The following is a 23,038-nucleotide window of genomic DNA, read 5'->3' as shown; positions in this document are numbered from 1 at the left end:
CTTCAGAGCCAGGTATCTTCAGCCTCTTGCTCTAACCTACTCTCCCTCCCATCCCCCAGAGCCAGGCACCCCTATCCCCCGCCCCTGCCCCCCGCACTCTAACCCAATGCTGGGGACTCACCACCACCACCTCCATGTGCTTCTCCCTCCAAGCTGGGCTGCGTGCACAGAGTGGTGGTAAGCACTCCCAGGCTACGTCTACACGTGAAGCCAACATCGAAATAGGCTATTTCGATGAATAACGTCTACACGTCCTCCAGGGCTGGCAACGTCGATGTTCAACTTCGACGTTGCGCGGCACCACATCGAAATAGGCGCTGCGAGGGTACGTCTACACGCCAAAGTAGCACACATCGAAATAAGGGTGCCAGGCACAGCTGCAGACAGGGTCACAGGGCGGACTCAACAGCAAGCTGCTCCCTTAAAGGGCCCCTTCCAGACACAGTTGCACTAAACAACACAAGATCCACAGAGCCGACAACTGGTTGCAGACCCTGTGCCTGCAGCATGGATCCCCAGCTGCCGCAGCAGCAGCCAGAAGCCCTGGGCTAAGGGCTGCTGCCCACGGTGACCATAGAGCCCCGCAGGGGCTGGAGAGAGAGCATCTCTCAACCCCCCAGCTGATGGCCGCCATGGAGGACCCGGCAATTTCGACGTTGCGGGACGTGGATCGTCTACACGGTCCCTACTTCGACGTTGAATGTCGAAGTAGGGCGCTATTCCGATCCCCTCATGAGGTTAGCGACTTCGACGTCTCGCCGCCTAACGTCGAAGTTAACTTCGAAATAGCGCCCGACGCGTGTAGCCGCGACGGGCGCTATTTCGAAGTTAGTGCCGCTACTTCGAAGTAGCGTGCACGTGTAGACACAGCTCCAGTGTGCAGCTCTAAGCAGGAGCCACGTTTCATTGACCAAAGAGCCGCATGCGGCCTGAGAACCACAGGTTGGCCATCCCTGCCCTATTATAATGATCAGCATGGCATCCAGGTGCTCTAGTCACGGAGCAGGAGCCATTGTCCTAGGCACTGCACGGACACGGAACAGACAGTTCCTGCACCAAAGAGTTTACACTCGCAGCACAGGACGAGGAATAGCTACAGTCGGGGCCAACTCTCCTCCAAGTTCTGGAGTGTTTGGATCCAGGGCTTTGCTCGGCTCCCTTCCAACCCATCATATCAGCATTTACGGAATATTCCCCCAGGGGGATTTCTGCTTCTTGGCCACAGTGAAGATACAGATTCCACCATCTGTGCTCCTCACTGCCGAATTGGATGTGTCAGGTCGCTAATTATGCTCAGCCTAGGACCCCAGTTAGGGTCAGCTGCAAATGTCAAAACACCTTCAGACCAACAGAAGGTGTCAGTACTGACTGGGGGTAGAGCCAGAGGGAATTCGATATCAGTGAAGGAAAGAGGAGAGGTCTCAACCTTCCAGCCAGGCTCACCTGTCCCAGGCATGGTACTGTGCATTGGATTGACTGAGAGAGGGGCCAGGGACCCTGAGGTAGACACCTGGAAGAGAACAGAGACCAACAGTCAGCAAGTGACACATTGTTCTTACTAAAAACCAAGAGCCTGGAGTGCCATTCCCGGCACAGTGCACACAGTCATGCACACACCTCCCATTCCCACAGGAATCCCTTAGTCTAGTGTGCTCACACCCACACAGATTTCTTATCCAGACACAGGTCAGATTCCCACAGAGGGTTCCATTGGTATTTCAGTGGAGGCACACCATTCCCACAGGCAGTGCACTGGACTCTGCGTGTGTAGACATCAATCCCTTTGTCTTTCTCACTCAGACGTTCTCTCTCTCTCTCAGGCCAGGGCTCTCAAGCTTTCCCACACGGCAAAGCAGATCTTGGAAGAGACATCTCCCTCTCCCATTAGCTGCTCCCCACTCACACAAGGCTGCGGTGGTACTACAGCGGTTGCTTGCACGGATGCATCATGTTTGGAAAGCGTTTACTTTTTTTTAAGCCGCCTTGCATATGATGAACGTTCTGTTCTTTTCCAAAAAGCTGTGAGCTCTTGGCCTGGATGTCTATCAATTACACTGACAAAACACGTTGTAACACTGTTGTTATTCGCAGAGGCACAGCTTTGTTGAGTTCACTGGAATTATTTGAGTCACACTCGCATAAGTGAGAAGAAAACCAGGCTCCCAGGTTCCTCTACTCTTCACTTTCTCCCCACCCTGGCAAAGCATCTGTTTGTCTCAGCTGGAAACCAGGCAGAGAACCAGCACCACACAACAAGGCAGCTTACCAGGGGTTTCCAGCGAGCGATACTGGGATTGCCACCTGTTTGCCACCCACCATTTGGAACCCTCTGACAGAAGAGGAAGACAGGCAGGGGCAGCCTCCTTAACCAAAGGAAAGCAGGAGAGCCTTCTCCGACCCATCATAGTCCATAAAATCTACATACACGGCCACTGTATTAGGGGTTCTGCTCCCAGCCATAACAAATCAAATCCAGGGGTAATCTAGACCTTCTCCAGTCATGGCCAACATCAGATGCCTTGGAAGAAGGTGCAAGAAAACCTACAATTTGGGGACAATTTGTCCCTTGGAAAAATTTCTTCCTAAGCCCTAATATTAAAAGTTGGCTTATGCCCTGAAGCGTGAGGGTATTGTAAGCTTTGGCATTGGGCTGTTTGCTTGTTTATGTTCAAACAAAAACCAACATGCACAAGTTTTTGCAAACATTCAATGATTTTTTGTTTTGTTTTGTCCATTCTCTGACTGGCTTCACCATCCAGTGGAGAATTTTTTAGATACAAACATATGTGCCAATGAAAAACTGTCTGACATTTTTTCATGGGTTTTGACCAGCTGTGCTCCCTGTCTTTGCCTGAGGCAGGATGCAGCATGCATTTAGAGATGATGAAATTAGCTACTCCTCTTTCATGGAAAGGTTTTAAAGATAAGTGCTGTAAGGAGGAGTGCAGTACAAGATAGTCTGAGACCCTAGGTAATTACTCCTGAGCCAAGAGTGTGCTCAGGTGACTTCTCTGGAAACTGAGCTACCTAGCATAAAACTAGCACAGGTATGCCCACCTCAGTTGTGTAGGCATTCCCTGAGCCAATAGCTTGCAAAGCTATCTGGTTTTGGGAGAGACTTAACCTAGTGTAGAGGGAATAGCTGTTATAGAAAGATTCTGAGAATAGGATGGATGCAGAAGGTCACCAAAGAGGAATTATATAGGAAGATACAGCCGAAAGAGAACCTGCTGCAGAAGGTTATAAAACAGAAGCCACAAGTATATGGACATATTTGCAGAATGAATGATGAACAAAAAACCAAGACCCTAGTATTCGGCATATTAGATGGCTCAAATAGGAGAGGCAGACCCCACAGAGAATGGATAGATGATGTAGTAGATTGGTGCGGAGCTAACCTACAGAAACTAAGACACTCTGCACTGGATAGTGAAAGATGGAAGGAAATAGCGAGAGAGGCATCAGATACCAGCGGGCGCTGAGCCCACGGTTATCGATGATGATGATGATGAGAGGGAAAAGCATGATGCCGAGTAGCCCTGCCTATGGGCTCAATATTGAGGTGAGGCTTTGTCTGTACTACATGACACGACAAAAGGCAGCATGCATCAACCCAACTACAGAAGTGTCTGCCTTAACATTTTGCTCCCGCCTGCAATGCCGCAGGCTGGCAATTCAGTCAGCTCAAGAGCTCCAAGTAAGGACATATGCTAAGCACATCCTTTGAGAAAAAATCAGGGCCCCCTTCCTGTGTCTCTGGTTGGACACTCAAAATCAGAGGTATCTTTGATCACTTGTCAGTGTTGAAAATCATGGCCTTATTCTGAGGGTCTGAGTTTAGAGCTGCCAATTATAATCTGTGTGGCTATAGTTAATTTTGCAGGGGGATAGGTAAGGGTGCCTTTCTGCTTTGATTTGTTGTTTTTATTGGTATAAATCTAGTCAAATGCAGCCAATTGTTTGGAATGATCAGTGAATAGCTCACGCCATCATACTTCAGCCAATGAATTCATGGCAAATCAACTTCCAAAAAACGGTTGCTTTGAATGTTTACTGCTTGCAAGCAGCTTGCCCTGCTGTGCAGCTGATGACCAAAAGTCACACAGTATTTTGCTGCTCCCTGATTGGGTCACTCTCAAACCCACTGAGATTTTGAGACAATACTACCCCTTTTAGCTATATAATGCCCCTGCCCCCACCTTGAATACCCAGTGACCTTCAGTGCTACAGAACAGACTGCTGCCCCTTGAGTGCAGCTCATGAACTGGCAGCAGTAGTTGGATGTTTTCCACAATATCCACTCAACAGCAGATTACATATACACTAATGAATGAATATGCACAACACCTTGCTCTTTACACACTCTTTTTACAACAAAAATCACTTGTGAAAACACCCATGACCTGTAAATAAAAAGGCCTTTGAAACTATCACAGCTAAGTCACGGAACGAGTGTTGGCAGACACTTCTGCAGCAGGATTTACCAGCTATTCTCGCCAGGCCTATTAGACCATTGGGGAAGTTACAGACCTGCCTTCCTAGAAAACTCAAGGGAGCCAAGTCAAGGCCTGTGGTGCTGGAGGTGGACAAAGCATTTGGGTGTGTCCTCTTTGTATGCAGGGCCCCCAATTCTTGTTGAGCAGATTAAGCTCTGTAGAAAGGCTACACAGGGATTCTAGTGGGAAGGCAAGATTCTGCCACCTCCCCGCCGTACTGCCATGCATCCAGGGGAGCAGACAGCCACGTCGGTGCTTCAGGTTGTGAGTGGGTATAATGCTGCACTGCCTGGGCTGGCAAGGGGCAAAAGAAATCACATTGATGCCTCCATGTGGTCTTTGATGCCCTGACTCTGTAGTGCACTTACATATGTGCTCAAGTCCTGCTGAAGTTAAACACATGCTTTAGTGCTTTGCTGACCTGCGCCAAAGGGAAAACACATGACTTTAATCTGGTTCATGGTTTGCAACTTAAGCCTTCACTTCCTGGATGAGACCAGGTCCTTGAGCAGGAGTGTTAACTGACGTGTTGTTCAACACAACTTAGTGGGCACAGACTTGCTTTGTTTAATATTCTGTCATGGTTAACCCTACGTTTCCAAGAGGGGGTTGCCCAAGACAAGTTGGTTCCTCACACAGGCCTTGCCTCTATTTAAACTGACTGCACGACTTCCTCTAGGCCATGTTCTAACACATCTTCATTTCCTAATTCATTGCATCTTGCTTTCACATGGCCCCTCATAGTCTCCCATTCCTGTGAATTCTCCAGCCATCACCACCACATAATCCCAGGGCAGGAGGGGAAGATGGAGAGACTGGTACATTTGTACTCCACCCACTATTCCAAAATAATTCAGTGTTCCTTCTCAAATATTCTGCAGTGAGCTAGTTAACAACATTGAACTTTAAACCACCATTGGTAGGTATCAGAGTTAACAACCCACTAAGATGAATAGGGCAGTTCTCACTTCTCAGGCTAGGCCTACACTAGACCTTGAAGTCAATTGTAGATACACAATACCAGCTACGGCAACTGTGTAGCTGGAATCGACTTATCTACAGTTGACTTTCCTGGCCTTCCCCACTGAGGGAGGTCGAGATGAGAAACTCTTGCATTGACCTCCCTGACCCCTTGTGATATCGAGAAGTACAGGGGTCAGCTGTTGACCCATAATACTTTGAATTCGTGCGTCTTTCTGAGGCACGCATAATTGAACCCTGGAAGATCAACCCTTTACTGGTCAACCTTCCACATAGTGAAGACAGAACCTCAGAATTATTGCTGCAAACTCAGTCTCCTTAAGCCTTTGAAAGTCTTCTTTGCAACTGAGGGCTACAAGCATAGGGCCAGATTTTTAGCTGGTGTAAATCAGCCTAACACTTTACTGACCCTTATTTGCCAAAAAGAAAATAAACTGTCTTGTTCGACGAAGAGGGATGATGCCGTCAGGCAAGCGCAGCCTGGCATGCTGAGTACCAGCTCAATCCATCTCTTCTGTGCAACCTTCTCTACACCTTTCCCCTCCTGCAACGCCTGGAGGTGCTGGGGAATCGGATGGTGTTGACTCCATCGCCAGTGCTCTTCCCACTGAGTTAGTGGAAACCAAAGCCTCAGCCAGAGGGAACTGTGCTTCAGGAAGTGAAGCTGATGATTCAATCAAGAGTGTTCCTCTCACTGACTCAGTGCCCTCTAGGAGCCTTGAGAGCGCTGTTGAAAGCGTTGTATTTTAAGTGCAACTTAAATTGGGTGTGGGGGGGGAGGTCTTGTCTGCTTGTTGTCAGAGCATCAGCCCTGGAGCATTTGGGTAATTACATTCTGATTATCCAACCTCTACTTGTTGCTTCTTCTGGAGATGGGACTCTTTTTTACTTCCTACCCACCACTGCTGCACAGAGCTCCTGTGCCCTGGCAGCTCCCACATCCCACCTTGCATTTCAGCTGCGGGCACAGCACATACAAGAATGCATGGACTCCTATGTTGTACAAATGTATGAGCTCATCTTCCGCTGCTGCCTCCTTCCCCTGCTAGCCATGTTTCTCTTGCTCCCTGCTACGCTTGCTGCTTTACGGAGAGTCACCTGTACCCCCTTGTATCAGAGAGATAGCTGTATTAGTCTGAAGCTTTGAGAACAACAAGAAGTCCTGTGGCACCTTGTAGGTGAACAGATATTCTGGAGCGTAAGCTTTCGTGGTCAAAGACCCGCTTCGTGCATCTGATGAAGCGGGTCTTTGCCCACGAAAGCTTACACTCCAAAATATCTGTTAGTCTATTAGGTGCCACAGGACTTCTTCTTCTCGACAGTACCCCCTTTGTCCACCATGGCTCACCAGTCTGGAGTTGTAGATGGGTGATTTTAGGGGGGATGGCACTGGACAGCTGATTCGCTTCTCCTTCTGGCGCCGGTTACAGAACCAAACCCGAACCACTTCCTTTTCCATGGAGAGCTGCTCTGCTATCAGGGAGATCTCTTCTGAGCTGGGCTTGGGGTTCTGGTAAGACAAGGCATTAAGTGAGCAAAGAAAATCCTACTGAACTCATCTTAAAGCTTTAGCAGGCTGTATGACCGGCAAGAGGAAGAGAAATCTGGACTGGCCTTTTAACTGGGGAGGGGAGAAGATTTGGGTTTCTCTACAGGAAATAATAGACATCTGGTAGAAGGTCCACATTTGAGTCACACTGGTGCAAGTCTAGTAGAGTCAGTAAAGATGTTCCAATGTACTCTAAACGTAGAAAGCTGTGTGCATCCATCCTAGGAGTCTCAGGTCAGAATTTAAGGAGAGACTGCCGCCAAAGAAGAAGCAAGTGAGGATAGTCGTGTGTTGAAGGCACAGTAGAAGCTCTTAGAAGATCAGGTTCTCCTCTTTAGAGCTCCCTCAGACTTCCTGTGAGTCCTTGAGTAACTCACACACCTATGTGTGGTTAACTGTCCCATGTAGTGGTACCTGGACCACTTCACAGAGAAAGAATAAGTGTCCTCTATAGACAAAACTGAGAGCCAACTGGCCTTCCACTCAAGCTGTGGAGGCACCTGCACGAAGCTCCAGTGGTCCCAGTTTCTAGCGCACCTCAGAGCAGTTACACATGCAGGAGTCTCAATCTCTTTGTTCCTCATCTATAAAATGGGCATAACAAAATGACCTTTCTCTCACCCTCTGTGGATGTTAAACTATTTGGTGCAGAGGTGCTCTCTACATTTGGACCAGCACAAAGGAGCTCCAACCTTGACTTAGACCTCTAACTAATAAAGGAAACAGGCGCCTAAGTCTTGGATATTGAGAAACGTTTTCCTTTCTAAAAGAGCCTTCAAGCCAGAAACTCCACACTGCCAAAGCAGACGTTCTTGATAATTTAAGAGAGGCTTTCTATTGTTCTTTTACCAGGCCTGGGAAGATACAGTCAATGCAACCAGATTTAAGGCAGGAGGAGGGTAAATGCTGGAAAATTTCCATCTAACTTGTTCTTTTGGAGGAAAATGGCATTTAACATTTGTCGGCAAGAAGCGTCTGTTTTCTGGGGACAGAATTCTGATCTTTCTTGAACATCTGTATCTAAAAATGAGAAGTTTTGATTCCAAAATGTCACCAGGGTGTCTCATGGAGTTGCAGTTCAGGTGCCTCATGGTCCCATTTTCCTTTCTAGGTAGATCTCCTCCTCTTGAATTTCATCTTCCATGAGAGTGCCATAATACACCTCATAGAGATGGTAGACCATGCTGCATTATGGGAGACATGGTCTGACCACGAAGCTCAGCCTATCAAGGAGGACAGAAGTGGGAACTCACAAACTGCAACTCCCATGATGCCCTGTAGCAGTACTTCAGAACAAAAATACTTAAATTTTTTTGCCAAAAACTCAAAGTTGTGGAACTAAATACCATTTTCCAACCAAGTCTAGTAAAATTCTCTCTCCCTCAGTCTGCACTGAAGCAGACCCCTGGCTGAGCAAACAACAGTGTGTGTATGTTTGTTTGTTTTGTTTGCAGACAATTCTGAAAAACTGAAAAAAAAAAAGTCATTTTGGTTCAAACCAAAACTGCATTTTAAATTGTGATGGATCAAAGAAATCAAAAATACTCATGCAGAGCAAAATGAAACATTTCTTTTTGATGTTGATCATCTGACTTTTTGAAAAGTTTAAAAATAAAATGTAAGGCCATTTCCAAACGAAAAGTCATTGCTGATTGAAAAACTTGGCATTTTGAAAAAAGTCAGAGTGAAATATATAGATTTTTTCCCAATTTTTGTGAAATCAAAACAGCTGAAACTGACATATATTGGTGAAATGTTCTGGTGCTCCTAAATCTGCATTTTTCACTAAAACATGATTCTAGTCAAAGTTGTTTTGGTTAAAAACAAACAAACCAAACAACAACAACAAAACAAACTCTGAAAGATGCAAGAATATGGCTCTTAGTTGAAGAGCTAGGTGGAATTTCTAGCTTAGAAACACAGCTCACAACACGTGGTAAGATTTCCCCCTCACATCTTGAAATCTTTTTTCCAGTGTGGAACGAATGTTGGTCTCGATGCTGGTACGTTTCTTTCTCTTCCGTCCAAACATCTCACTCACCAAAGGGTAGGAATTAGGGGTACTCACGGAGGAGTCCAAAGGAGTGGATTCTGGGGAAAAAGAGAGACCAAAGAGATTCAAGATGATTTGGCACCAAGTACGTTCGTGTTTTTTTCTGAAGCTGTGACCTGTGACAATCTGCTGTCCTTGAAACTGAGAAGGACAAGAGTTGGTCCCGAGGCAAAAATGGCCTATTCAAGTCTGAGAAAGGATCATCCTAGAAACTTGTGTGTTGGCAACTTAGGCTTGGTCTACACCAGGCAGATAAGTCGATTGCAGATAAGCAATTCTATGCAATTGTGTAGCTACAATTCTAAGCAATTGCAAAGCTACAATCAACTTATCTGCAATGGACTTACCTGGCCATCCTCACAAGTAAGGTTGACGGGAGAGTTTCTCCCGTCAACCTCCCTTACTCTTCTCGACAGCAAGGAGTACGGGGTCAAGTCCAGATTCCTGACAGATCAATTTTGCATGTCCCTATCAGGCACACAAAATCAAACCCTGGAAGCTTGACCCGGGGCAGGTTGATCTTCTGGGTAATGTAGACATGGCCTAATGCACTGAACCTAAAAGTCTAAAAGGCTTATCTGAAGATCACTTCATTTGGTGCTCTATATCCCTTTGGAGTTTCCCATAATTATTACAAAGATTTACTCATGATTTAGTGAGGGATTTTTGCATCTGAAAGCTGGCTGGGAATTGCTGCACCTCGCTAAACATGTGAAAGATCCTGGTACAGAGTACTGTGTATGAGTCCTTCCTTCCCCAGTGGTAACACTTTTAAAGTTGCCCCAAACTCCTGCTTCAAGTGAGGCTGGGCAGAAAAGGAGCGCATGCTTCCCCCAAATATTGGTTCCCACTTTTTCCTAATGTTTCCCAACCAGAACTAAGTTTTCAACTGTTGTACAACTGCATAAAGGACACACACCAGAGGATTGCTGTGCTTCTGCAAAAAGGGTGTCTCTCAATAATAAATATCCACTCTCACAATCATGGTTCATCAGTAGATCTCAGGGCATTTTATAAAGGAGGTAAGTCTCAATTTCCCCCATTTATAAGCAGGGAAACAGAGGCAGAAAGTAGCTAAGTGACTCAGCCATGGCTACCCTGCAGAAGAGCTAAAAGTAGAACTGAAAATCTCTTGAGTATGAGGGCTGCACTGTCTGCAGAAGAGCACATGACTTCTCCAGGGGCTGAGGCACGCGTTTCTGGAATAATACCATGCCCTGTATTTGTGGCTTAGCTTGCAACACCAGGATAACTCCGCGAGCAGTGTTCGCTGTAAGCTGAGCACTTGGGAAGCCACCTGGGAGAGGTCCAGATGCTACCCAGCTGACTGGTAGGGTGTCCACAGCCAGCAGCATGTGTTTCTCCAGGGGGTGCACATCTGCACAGGCCTTGGTGCCTATAAGAAAATTTATTGCACCCTCAGATGGAGAAGTTAGAGGGAACCCATTCTGTTCCCTGCACATGTATCCCCAAGGTGGGTGTGTCTTACAAGTACACCTGTCTGCCCAATCCCCAGAGGATAGTAGCATGTGACCCCTTCAGTCCAGGACCTTTAGCAGAAGCTGTAGCCTCTTTTGCTTTTAGCTATTGCCTTCCTGGTTCAGGCGCCCTCCAAGACAGTGGCCATCACACAAGCACAGCACGCTGCCCTACCTGCATCGCTCAGCCACTTCTCCAGCAGCGGCTTGAGCTTGCACATGTTTTTGAAGCTCAGGTTGAGAGCCTCGAAGCGGGAAATGGTGGTCTGGCTGAAATCGTTGCCGTAGAGCTTACCCATGGCTAGCCCGACATCCCCCTGCCGGAATTGGAAGGGAGACAAGGATTAGCTGAGAAAACCCCTTCGCACCTCCCTGCTATGATGTTAATTCACTCCCAGGAAACAAACCTGCTTCCTCACCCAGCTTGGTCTCATCCACCATGGTAGATAGACTCCCTTAGCCTTCCCACGCCCCAGTGTTCACCTAGGAGGCAGCAGGCACGGGTGCCTGGTTTGCATTACATTGGGTGGTGTCAGAACAGGTGCACGCAAAGCTGTCTGATTCTTCAGATGGTCTGGGGCAACAGGCAAGAGTCCTGTGCTTTGGGGCATAGGTGATACATGGGGGAAGGGTGGGGCATGAGCGGAGTAGGGAGGGGGCAGGGCAGTGGCACTTGGTTGGCGCACCCCTTGCGGTCCCTGCACTGGTCTCCTCTGTTTTGCAGAGCTTTGCACTTCAGGAGGACATGGGGTCCAGAGCAACCTGGGGAATTTGTGGGGCGGGGGCTGGTGCTGGCAGCAGTGAGAGACCTGACTCCACTCCACCTCACCCCACCAGCTCCTGGCATCACTTGGGCAGGAATCTGGGAAGAGACAAGCCAGGGACAGGAAGAGGCAGGGCTGGTGGAGCAGAGGCAGGAAGAAGCGGGGCAGAACTGGGGCTGGGTCCCTAGCTGCTGCCAGCACTTGGGCCCCCCGTGGTGTCCCTGTTTCCTTGAAGTGCTGGGCCCCCCAAAGTGTGGGGCCCAGAGTGATTACTCTGGTTTGTTCCATGGATGGGACATCTCTGACAAAATTAGACCAAACAGTGATGGAGCTGGGGCCATGTTGGGGAATACTGGTGGAACACAGGCACGCCGGGCCCATATAACTTGCCACCTATAGCAGATGGTGGTTGTTATGTCTGATTGGAGGTTACAGGCGATGCATCTTCAGGAGGGGTTTGCTCACCCACTGTTCACCCATGCTTCCAAGGGGGTCTTCCCATCAATTGAGCATCTTACATCTCCCCTCTTCTCTTGTATCTCACATCCCTCTTCTGAATCCAACCCCGGTCCTCCTCTCCGGGCCCACCTCCCATCTTCTCCATCTTGTGCCTCTCACTACAAAACCACTCTTTGTGCTCCTGCCATTTGCCCCTCACCTGTGTGAACCCAAGTTTGATTCGCCTCTGCTTGAAAGTCTTCGCAAACTTCTCCAGCTCCTCCAGGTCACTGGGTTCGTCAGACGCTGCTGAAGATGGCAGCTGTTTTGCAACTTGCAAATGCTGCGGCACCTCCATGGGGGACTCTAACGTTGGACCAGGGAGCCCTGAACGACCCACTGTCTGTTAAAAAGATAGTCACAACAATGGAAAAGCCACTGGATATTCTGCATTGTCATTTATGGAAAGCATTGCTTAGCATGGTGGTGTGCAGATAAACAGTGGCCGCCTCCCGATACTGAGCAGGCTGCACATTAAGGGTGGGTAAAATGACCCTTCCAGCTCAGGGTGGCATGAGAAGGGTGAGTTGTTTTAGGGGAGGTGGGCTCAAAGTTTAGGGCGTAGGTTGGGCTGCTGTAAGCACAAAACCTAGGGGATAGCAGGCAGCTGGCATTCATTTAGGTAACAGGTATAAAACAACAGCAAATGCCTGGTGTGAAGGGAGGGCATTGAAAAAGGAGAGGCTGGATCCCTGAACTGTCTGATCAGCTGCAAACATTAAGGGAGCAGCTGCAGGGATTACTAAGGAGGTCTAAGGCCACACAGTCTCTGCACAGCCTTGTGGGTTGGGCTGTGAATTTCCAAACCCAGGGCTGGTCTGACTTGTGATCCCATCAGAGCCTCTCCCCTGACTCTGGGTGTGGGAAAAAGGGAAAGTTTCTACTTCAGCATTCTCCTGGGTGCTTGTGGGGTGCAGGACTGGAGAGCATTCGGTTTGCCTGATGAACTTTGGCACTCCAGACAGGGTCACCTGTGGAGCTCCATCACCCATGGAGATAAGTGACCTGCCAGAACTGCTGCCTCTGCATGAGCCAAAGGAGGGACCCAGGAACCCGGAGGAGCAGTTGGAGCCACAGCCCATTTCATGCCCTGGGAGCCAGGCGTGAGGGGAAGTTGGAGGGGCAGGTGGCTCTCTCCAAACCATGCCAGAAACTCACAGCCCAGGTGCTGAGAGCCCATGAGTGGGAGTGAATGGAGGCCGCCACAGAGGCAAACAAGCCTCCAAAAGCAGACACAGACCGGAATTGCCTGGGAGCTTACTACTATTATTTGCATAGCACCTGCACTGGGCCAGGTGCTTTACAAGGCTGTAAAAGCCACTGGCCCTTCCCTGAGGAGCTTTGTGATCTAAGCAGGAAGCAACATGCATGCAGCAGCAAGCAAAGGAGGCAACAGGAGGCAGTGGGAAGGAGCTCGTCTGGCCCAAGGCCTGCGGCTGCAAATGTGATGGTTGGGGGCATGTTGCGAACACTGTGGAAGGGCAGGGGTGGTGGGGAACAGGAATTCTGGGCTTCTGTGAAGAGTGGCGTCTCACGTAAGGATGAGCCAAGGGTTGCCAGGCCGAGTGAGCGGCTTGGAAGGGGTTGAGGAAGGAGATTGAGAGACGCGATGTTTGGGGTGGAGCAACGTGTCCACAATCAGTAGCCACACCCACCAAGTGGTGCAGAATGACCCCCCTTGCAAATCAACTACAGAGCTGGAACCTCTCACTCATGGAGGAGGCAGGTTAACTGAAGTTTGAATCCCCACAGCCTGGGCTGCCATCAGCTTCCCTGGGGCTAGCTCGCTGCTGATGGGATGCCCATAAACCAATTCGATCCCACTGCCCGCTGACGTGGTCAGAAAGTATCTTACCTGTGATGCTAGGCTAGGTCCAGGCTGCGAGAGGAGGAGGCTGCTCTGTTGCTGAGGAAAGGAGAGAATGTTTGGCTGCAAAGCTGAGGAGAGAAGAAAGAGACATTCCATTAGACCAGCCACTCCCTAAATATCTAGACTGGTCTATATGGCACAGAATTGCTGGAGTCTGGCACCTCCAGCGCCAAGAATGGAAATACGCTGAATGGTCTGTGGGACATGGACACAGCGCACTGTACAATGGTCCTGCAGGCTGCCAGTGACCACAATATACTTCAGCAGCGAGAGACTGTGTATAAATCCCACGGAAATCAACTGGGTTTACACACAGGCTGGAGTATTTTACTGACCTGGGGCCTTACTCTTTGTACTAAAACAGACAGGCATTTCCTTACATGTGACTGGAATATGGGTATAGAAGGGTACAGCTTGCTCTGGCAGGATAAGCAAGGGAAAAAGAGATAAAGTGTTGCTTTATATTTTAAAAATGTAAACACTTGCCTTGAGATGGACATAGGAGAGTCTTTGGGTAAGGATAAAAAGGGGTAAAACACAAGGGTGATATCATGGTAGGGGTCTATCACAGACCATCCAACCAGGAAGAAGAGGTGGATGAGTTTTTTTTTTTTTTTTTAAACAACTAACAAAATCATCCAAAGCACAGGAGTCGGTGGTGATAGGGGACTTCAACCATCTAGACCCCTGGTGGGAAAATAACAAAGCAGAGCACAGATTATGTTATAAATTCTTGGAATGTACTGGGGACTTTTTACTTTTTTTTTTATTTTTTTTTTACTTCAGGTTGAGAAAGCTACTGGTGGGGACGCTGTTCTAGATGTGATTTTGAGAAAGAGGGAAGAACTGGTTGAGAATTTGAAAGTGGAAGGCAGCGTGAAATGATCATGAAATGACTGAATTCATGATTCTAAAGAACAGTAGAAAGAAGAACAGCAAAATCAAGGCAGTAGGTTTCAAGCAGGCAAGCTCAAGGCAAGGGTAGGTAAGTCCCATGAGAAGCAACACTAAGAGGGGAAACAATTGAAGACGACAGTTTTTCAAAGGGACATGATCAAGAGCACTATATTCCACTGTGTAGAAAAGATAAGAAGGAAGGCAAGAGACCACCAGAGCTTAATCAGGAGTTATTGGATGATCTAAAAATAAAACAGTGAATCCGATAAAGAATGAAAACTAGATCAAAGAATGAACACAAACAAATACCACAAGTGTGTAGGAACAAAATTAGAAAGGCCAAGTCACAAAGGCCATTTCTACACAGGCCACTTTCTTCAAAAGTGGCATGGGAATACACAGCCCGAAATATGCTAATGAGGCACGGATGCAAATTCCGCGCACCTCATTAGCATACGGTCACATGATTTGGAGTCCGGAAGACTGTTCTTCTGGACTCCAAAGTGCTGTTTAGAAGCGCGACCCCTGGAGGGTCTTCCGGAAGGAAGTCCTTCTTCTGGAGGCTCCTTCTTCCCAAATATTTTTGGGAAAAAGGGGCCTCCGGAAGAAGGAGTTCCTTCCAGAAGCTGCCCCGGGGTCACACTTCTACACGGCGTTTTGGAGTCCGGAAGAATGGTCTTCCGGACTCCAAATCACGTGACATTATGCTAATGAGGTGCAGGGAATTTGCATCTGTGCCTCATTAGCATATTTTGGGCCGTGTATTAGCATGCCACTTCTGAAGGAGGAGGAAGACAAACCATTCTCCTTAGCCTCTGAGGGTAGGACAAGGAGCAGTGGGCTTAAACTGTAGCAAGGGAGGTTTCGATTGGATATTACGAAAAACTTCCTTCCTATCAGGGCGGTTAAGTGCTGGAATAAATTATGTTGGGAGGTTTTGGAATTTCCATCATATTTAAGAGCAGGTTAGACGCACACCTGTCAGGGATGATCTAGAATTCTAGATGGTCCTTGGTCCTGCCATGTGTGCAGGAGATTAGAGTCAATGACTTTTCCTTTCAGTCCTGGTATTCTATGATTCTGATGTGCACAACAACCTGCAAGTATACCCCATGATATTTATATGCCACCACAACCTACCTATTGTATAGAGATTTTTATCTGTACATCTCCAAACATTTTACAAAGGACATAAATATCATTATCTCTGTTTTACAGATGGGGGAAACTATAGAGCATCATAGGTGTCTATAGCTTTTTGGTATCTCTGCTTAGGTATCATGGGGATGAGGAATCTAAGACTACCATTGATGGTTGGTAGCAGGTTTCTGTGCTTTGAGGCTGCAGATCCCTGCATTCCAACCTTGGGATGCATGTGGGGGATTGTTACAGGCACACACACATGAATCATTGCTAGATCTAGGTACTTTAACCTTCGTCCTACCTTGCACATCTCCCTCCTGTTCATTATTCTGAGTCATCACAACTAAAACATGACTAAGCCTTGTTATGGTTTGTGAACCTCAACATTTACCCTCACTATAAGCTCAATTGTAACAAAGGTCAAACGTGTCACAACTACCTATCACTTGTTGTCAGCCTGGGAATTGACTTTGAAACAAGGTCAAGTTACTTTCAAGGAACAATGTTATGAACAGGTGCAAGAAAACTGGACACAGAGATTGAATTTGTCCAAACAGAAAAAAGGACTACTAATAAGATTCAAGCACTGAGTCAGAGTTAGATTTAATAAACAAGAAGATATGGGTCCAGAAATTAACAGATCAAAGTGGCAGATGCTGCCTTTGTGATAGGGGATGAATTACACCACCCACTTTCCCATCTTTTGGGGGTTCTTCAAAGGAGAATTTGGAAAAATAAAAGTAATCAAACAACTCATTTCAATGCATCTTCACATCCCAGATCTCAGCTCTCCTCACTTCATTTTGACTCATCTCCCTCGCTCCCAGCCCAGAGGCAGCAGACCAGACTGAAGATTTTCCCCTTTGTGATGAAGGCCATCAGGCTTTACTTGTGTTCAAGGAACCTGGTTTTTCACCTGTGAGTCCTGAAATTTGTGGAATCATCCAACCCTAAACTCACTAGTTGGGATATGTAATTGCCAGTGCTTCAGAGACACATCAGATCCTTTTCTAGCTCCCTTCCCTTTTGCATTACTTTCTGCCTTACTATTTCTTTCCTCCAACTCTTTCTAGGGTTGCTAATTTTGGTTGGAATATATTCCTGGAGGTTTCATCACATGGTGGTTGTTAATTAAAGATTAATCTGTCATTCCTGGAGGATTAGCAACCTATTCTGTCTCTCACTTTCAGTCATATCCTGAAATCAGCTACACTGCATCAGCACAGCAAGACGAGATGGATACTGTGCTGCCTTGCCTAAGGAGAAAAGAGCCAATCAGATGATATCCCTGACCAGCATGTGCACAAGGGTTCAAGCAACAGGCGTCTTGGTTAACCTGCCAGCCAAAGCATCCCTTAGTCCTGTGGTGTTCAACCAGTTATTCTGCTATAGTGAACTAGGCACATTATTCTGAAAAATATATTTATTGTTCAAGCCAACTAGCCACGCTCAGCCAGCCAAATAGCTACACGTGGCTAGTGGCTAGCACATTGGACACCATGGCCTTAGTGATTGACCAGCTGTCCAGTGCTCCAACAACTTCAACCAAAGTCGGCCGGGTGGGGAGCAGTGGCCCACAGCTGGAGCCAAGGAGACAGGGCCAGGGCGCTGCAGCAATGCCAGGGCGTGGCGGTCCATGGTGGGCAGCAGAGCTGCAGCTCCACAGCTGTGGCTGTGGCCGGAGAGCCACAGCCCATGGAAGGGTTGGGGACCAGGGGCCGGGAAGGCCGGAGGTGGTGGCTGGTAGTGGCAAGCAGCCAGGAGGGGAACCTGGGAGCAGCACCAGAGACAACAGGGGATTGAGCTCCCCTGCTCTGGCAAAATCCCTTGCTGGGACTGCTGGAGGGTGCTGGACCAGGGAAGTGGAACCTGCACTGCTTTTCTTAATGCACATGAGTGCATTGCACTTGATTGAATTGCCAGCAGTTCAGTATTAGCATCTTCTGAACTCACGCATTCTGGAGAATTGGGTTAGCAAGGTTACTATTATCTGTACAACACATGGTTTTTTTCACGTATTAATCAGTAGCACTTGGCAGAGATAACGGCTTAAGAGACATCGGTGTTAGACAGATTGTCCACTCAGTCTAGACAGATTGAAATAATTTTTGTCCAGGGCTTATATATTGTCATGTCCTAGGACTGTGCGTTTTAAAGTACCTGTGGGCCCAAATCCTGCAACATGGTCCAAGCATGGTAGCCTTTATGACCATTGAAGTCAAAAGGTACTCAGCATGCCCATGAGGCTTCATCTGCATAGATCAAACTGTAGCCTCAAGTCTTATCTTTGTCCTTCAAGGAGCAACACTGGCCCCAAACACATGTAATGCATGCTGATTTTTTTAAAAAAATGATTATCTCTAAAAAGAATGCACTGAACTTAGTGGGGTTATTTCCACGTGATCCTGCCTGAGGCTAACTCAACCGGATGGAGCATTGAATTTCAGCAGCAACAGTCTCTGCATCAAAGGATAAATGGGCACAAATCAGACATCAAGAAAGGAAATGGACATAAACCTGTTGGGGAACACTTTATAACCCCCCTGAGAATTCAGTAAAGAAGTTAAAAGCAGCCACCCTTCTACAAAACAAACCTTCAAAACTCAATTAGAGAGGGAAACAGCTAAACTGGTGCTCATTTGCAAATCCAAAATCACACAACTAGGCCTCAATAAGAATCTAAATTGGTTAACACTCCATGGAGGCAACTTCACCCCATCAGCGGCATTGAATGGCCACAATCACCCTGATTTACCATGGACAGTACTCTCTTTCTTCTGCAGCCATTTTCTTACCTATATACCTGCCTTTGTGTTTCCACTCTAGTTTTACCCACGCAAGCTGATGAAGTGGGTTTTACCCATGAAAGCTTGTGCCCTAATAGATCCATTCATCTCCAAGGTGCTACAGGACTCCTTGTTGTTTTTATAGATACAAACTAATATGCTGTCCATCTGAGACTCAACACCAAGAGGTATTTCTGTCAGGCCAGGCAAGTGGGCATGGAATGTCATAAGAGGGGGTGCAGCACAATTGGCTGCTGGGTCTCAGGCTCATCCATCTCATTAAAAACGTTGCAATCTATTTCTCTTTTTACATATCTGTATCGCATTTCTGTAGGGATGAATAAAAGGCGGGGGAGGGCTGCTAACTGCAACGACAAAAAATGGGGCCTGGCATGAGAAGTTTGCTCACCCCTGCCATAAGGCATTCCTGACACCAGCACACACAACCCCTTGGTGGCGCTACTGCTGCACACAAGCCCAAATGGGGGAGCCATCCCCCCTCCACACCCATGTGTAGCCAGAGAGAGGAGAAGTCGGTCACCGAGTGGGTTAGTTCAGTTTGTGTCTTGGTGTCAGGATTTGGGGTGGCTGCAGGCGCATCTGGGGAGCGTGCGGTCAAGCAGGAGAGAGGGCAAAGGGAAAAGCTCTGGCAATACAGAGAGGAATGCTCAAATAGGAGCAAATCGGCGGAGCAGTTTATGCCGTTGGTCACTATTCTGGAGTGATGGCTATTACCTTGTTGCCCAGCCTGGGCCTGAGAGAGCAGGAACTGAGGAACGGATTGCATGGGACCAGGCACCAGTACAAGCTGCTGCAGGGTGTGAAGAGAATTCATATCCTAAGGAAGAAACAATGCAGATGAGAGTCATACATCGCAGAACTGGAGCTGTCCCGACATTTTTCATCCAGACCATGTCAGAAAGCACAACTCCCAAACTCTCAACTTTCTCTCAGTTTAAAAGTGAAACATTTTCGTTTTCAGTTGGAAAAAAAAAAATCACTGAAGATGGGGGGCAGGGAGAGGGTTTGGGAGTTGACAAAAAACACAGAAAATGTCAGAAACCGCTCCCAGACAATTTCAATTTGAATAAACAAATAAAAACAATTTCAATTTTGCATGGGAACCACATCCTCATTTCCCAACTGGCTCTCTACAGAATCCGGGAAGGAGAAAGGCCCAGGACTGTGGGTCACCAACGTCTACCTAACTCTAACAGATCTTGCTTGATGCTGCGCGGCAGGGGAGAAACTCCTAGCAACCCGCTCAGGGCTCTGTTAATACACATGGTCGGGGGCCAGGGGAGTGCGTAGAAGAGTGAAAAATCCTTGTACTTCCTACTGACGCCTCAATCACAGCATTGCCCATTATATCACCATGGGGCCCCGCTCTGACTTCTTGAGTGACTTTACACTCAGGGGGCTGGACTTGGGGATGAAATTCACAAGGCCCATGCACCAGCTAAGCACATAAGGGTCAGGTAGCCCAGTCCTCAACCCCCACGGTGGGGGTCACAATTTCAATTCAGAACTCAACATCTGAGGAAGCACGCAGTGCTGGGGGAACAAAAGGGTGACTAAGCCTTGGGCAAGTTCTCTCTGCTCAGGGATGAATTTCACCTTTTCATCTCTAGTGTGAGCATAAAGGAGGAGATTTTAGAGGGCACAAAGAGCATTTAGGCATCTAATGCCAATTGGAAGTTAATGGGAGTTAGGCACTTGATAGCATTATCTCCCGCAGGAAACCCATTTCATTGCTGCTGTAAATTGACTGACACTCGCAAAGCAAATTGAATCCAGAGTCACAGTTTCTGGCTATGGAACCCTTCTCCTTTGCCACTCCAAGAAGCACATCCTTTTAAAGGGCTCTCAAGCCAAGAATGCAGCAGAACCAGGACCGTGAAGGTCTCCTGGAGTTCTTGGGGCTACTAAGCCACTTACCCCTGTGATTTGGCTTCCGTGCATCATTGATGATCCGTGTCCTAGGTGGCCTGATCTGGGCTGTACCGGAGATTGCAAAGAGTCAGTGAGGTCTTCTGTTTTAATCTGCAGGGGAGAGGAGACCAGCTGCATCAGCAGGAAGCATGCACAGATGGCATGGAGTCAGAGGAAGGTGGAAGATGCTGGCTGAGAATTTGAGGAACCTTGAGTGGATCCTCTCTATTGTACCCATGCACTGCATCACACCAACAATGATGTCTAGTAATCTGATTCAGGACTCCTGGGTTCCATTGTATCTCTGCAGCAATGCCCATGCATTGCGAAAGTCACTGCTCCACTCTGCTTTAGTGTGCCCACCTGCAATTCTGCTGACCTGCTTCATCCATGGGAGCGGCAAGGTGTCATCAATTAAGGGCTCTCTAATTAAAGCACTTAAGTCCCATTCACTTCAATACTTCTTCACGTTAAGCACATGCTTAAGTGATCTGATGAAACAAGGCCCCCAAACATTTTGTGGACCTTGGAAGAAAAGGCCAGGAAGCTAAAGTCATATAGCAACAGGTAGCAATTAATGGGGTGGCTGAAACTCTTTCTAGGAACTGCATCAGCTGCACACAGCTGCATTTCTAGGCTCCCTGCTCTTCTAGAGGTAACAGTTAAGCACATGAAAAACACTTGCATCTGGGAGTGGCTGCCAGTCTTGGAAGGTCACCAGTCCTGGCACTAAATGTACTTGCCGTTCCTGATAATGGAAGAATAAATCCTATTTGACATGCCTGGAAAAGGAAAAAAAGTTTTGCCCAGAGCGAGCAGGCAATTAGCATTTTGCAGTGTTTGTTGGAGTAGCCCCCAAAACCACTCGTTTTACACTCAAAAACTTAAACAATCTAGAGTTCTGTGCCCAGATTTCTAAGCCAGGTCGTTCACAAGTGATCAGTCCTGGAACTTTGAGCTTGTTCTGTTCTTTGGTTTCCATGTTACTTCTCCAAAACAAGGCAAAACGCAATGCTTCTCATGGTGTTGGGTATAATTTGTCACTGTGGGATGGAGCCTATATGGGAAAGACAATAGGATTTTGGAGAACAAAGAGAAAGGAATGCCCACATGTAACTGTGGGAGGCTGAAGTGACCAGGTGGAACTTCAGGTTTGGGTCTTGCTCATGCTCAACTGGGAGGTTTGTACATTGCATGCAGAGAGACTTCTCGGCTTCATCGAATAGGTCTTTTCTTGAACCCTCCCACAAGCTTGAGGTTGCCTGGATCTGAGGTTCTAGTTTGAGTCCTCTTAAGTGACAGTTCTGATCCAGGTCTAACTTTCCCCAAGGCCATGGAAACCCTGTGCTTTGGCTCAGGACTGTGAGCTCTCTCTTAGAATCTGGGTTGGCTCTTGCTACCAGCAGCAGATAATGACAAAATCCACTACCAGTGTAGAGACAAAACCTTCTCATTCTCCATTATCCTGAGATGCTCATGCTGAGAGAGAGTAATATAGCTCCCTACTGGCAGAGAGACATGAGGAATGTATGTTTCCCCACAAACAATGAGCAAAGCAATCATTTTTCAGCCACATGGACTTTTACTATAGATGGAGGGAAAACAACAAACTAAAAACAAATATAGAAGTCTTTGTAAGACAGGAGAAAATACAATCCTCTCTCGTGCACTCTGAACTGAAACACATAAAGGAAACTACCCCCATAAAGATTAATTTACATGTTTAAAAATGTGTACTACATGAAAACAGAATTACGACATCTCTTTTCATTAACATGCAGTAGCTATAAACGCTGCCTATTCGTACCATGAAATTTTAACCCCTTCCAATGACAGTGCTCTCTACAGAAGTCTAGTTCTTTCCCCTCCCTCAGGACGGAACAATCTTTTACTAAACAGACGGCAAGAACTTTTGATCACTACCAATCTCATTCAGAATTTGAGTTGCTGACCATTAAATGCAAGGACCTATAGAATGCATCATTTCCTCCTTGTTGAGCCAGCCACTCATCCCCAACTCTTTCACCCTCTCCAAGTGCTTTCCTTAATTCAGACAGATGTACCAGAAACAACCACAAATTTTAAAAGTTACCCCTACTTGCAACTGCTACAAATAAAGGTCCATAAAAATAACAAATCTGTCTGGGTCTCACGTGACTCAGGAATCTGAATCCAAGCAGCCATCAAGAGAAAAGCTACCATGTCAACTGAGACCGAGGCTTTTTCTCCCTCCTGAGATATGATCCCGATTGGAGCTGAGCATTCGAGAACCAGAAGCCATTTCCAAACTGAAATCAACTTTTACAGCTGCTGAACGGAATGAATTGGAAGCATTCCAGGAAGAAAAGGGTGTGTGGCTGCATCCCAACATCACAGAACACGAGATCTACAGGTGGGTTTGGCAAAAACATTAAAAAAAAATAAACCCAACCTCTGGTTCTCAATTTAGAAAACATCACCTTGTCCCCCACTTTCTGGAACTTGTCAGCTTTCTCCTGAGAAGATGAGACAGAGCCTGGGAGTAATTAATAAATTCTGTTCCATTGTACCTTACTTCAATAGTTTTCGGCACAAATTTACACCACCCACCA

The 23,038-nt window shown here is 47.2% G+C and overlaps 1 protein-coding gene across 4 annotated transcripts in view; it reads right to left on the bottom strand.

The window, feature by feature from the left end:
• POU2F3 (POU class 2 homeobox 3) overlaps window positions 1-23,038 on the bottom strand; it is a 59,619-nt gene that overhangs the window by 3,588 nt on the left and 32,993 nt on the right. For 3 of the 4 annotated variants that reach the window (XM_074976877.1, XM_074976876.1, XM_074976879.1), the window contains 8 exons: window positions 20,454-20,558; window positions 19,251-19,353; window positions 13,675-13,757; window positions 11,980-12,162; window positions 10,733-10,874; window positions 8,981-9,117; window positions 6,826-6,987; window positions 1,444-1,510 (listed from right to left, as the gene is read on the bottom strand). In XM_074976877.1, coding sequence (XP_074832978.1) covers window positions 1,444-1,510; window positions 6,826-6,987; window positions 8,981-9,117; window positions 10,733-10,874; window positions 11,980-12,162; window positions 13,675-13,757; window positions 19,251-19,353; window positions 20,454-20,558 — 982 coding nt within the window. The remainder of the gene's footprint in view (window positions 1-1,443; window positions 1,511-6,825; window positions 6,988-8,980; window positions 9,118-10,732; window positions 10,875-11,979; window positions 12,163-13,674; window positions 13,758-19,250; window positions 19,354-20,453; window positions 20,559-23,038) is intronic. The other variant, XM_074976878.1, reaches the window with a different exon arrangement.

Source organism: Carettochelys insculpta, chromosome 25, assembly GCF_033958435.1.
Source record: "Carettochelys insculpta isolate YL-2023 chromosome 25, ASM3395843v1, whole genome shotgun sequence".
Taxonomy (NCBI): Eukaryota; Metazoa; Chordata; order Testudines; family Carettochelyidae; genus Carettochelys; species Carettochelys insculpta.
The sequence above is the reverse complement of the archived record's forward strand: the minus strand, read 5'-3'. Positions and strand labels throughout refer to the sequence as shown.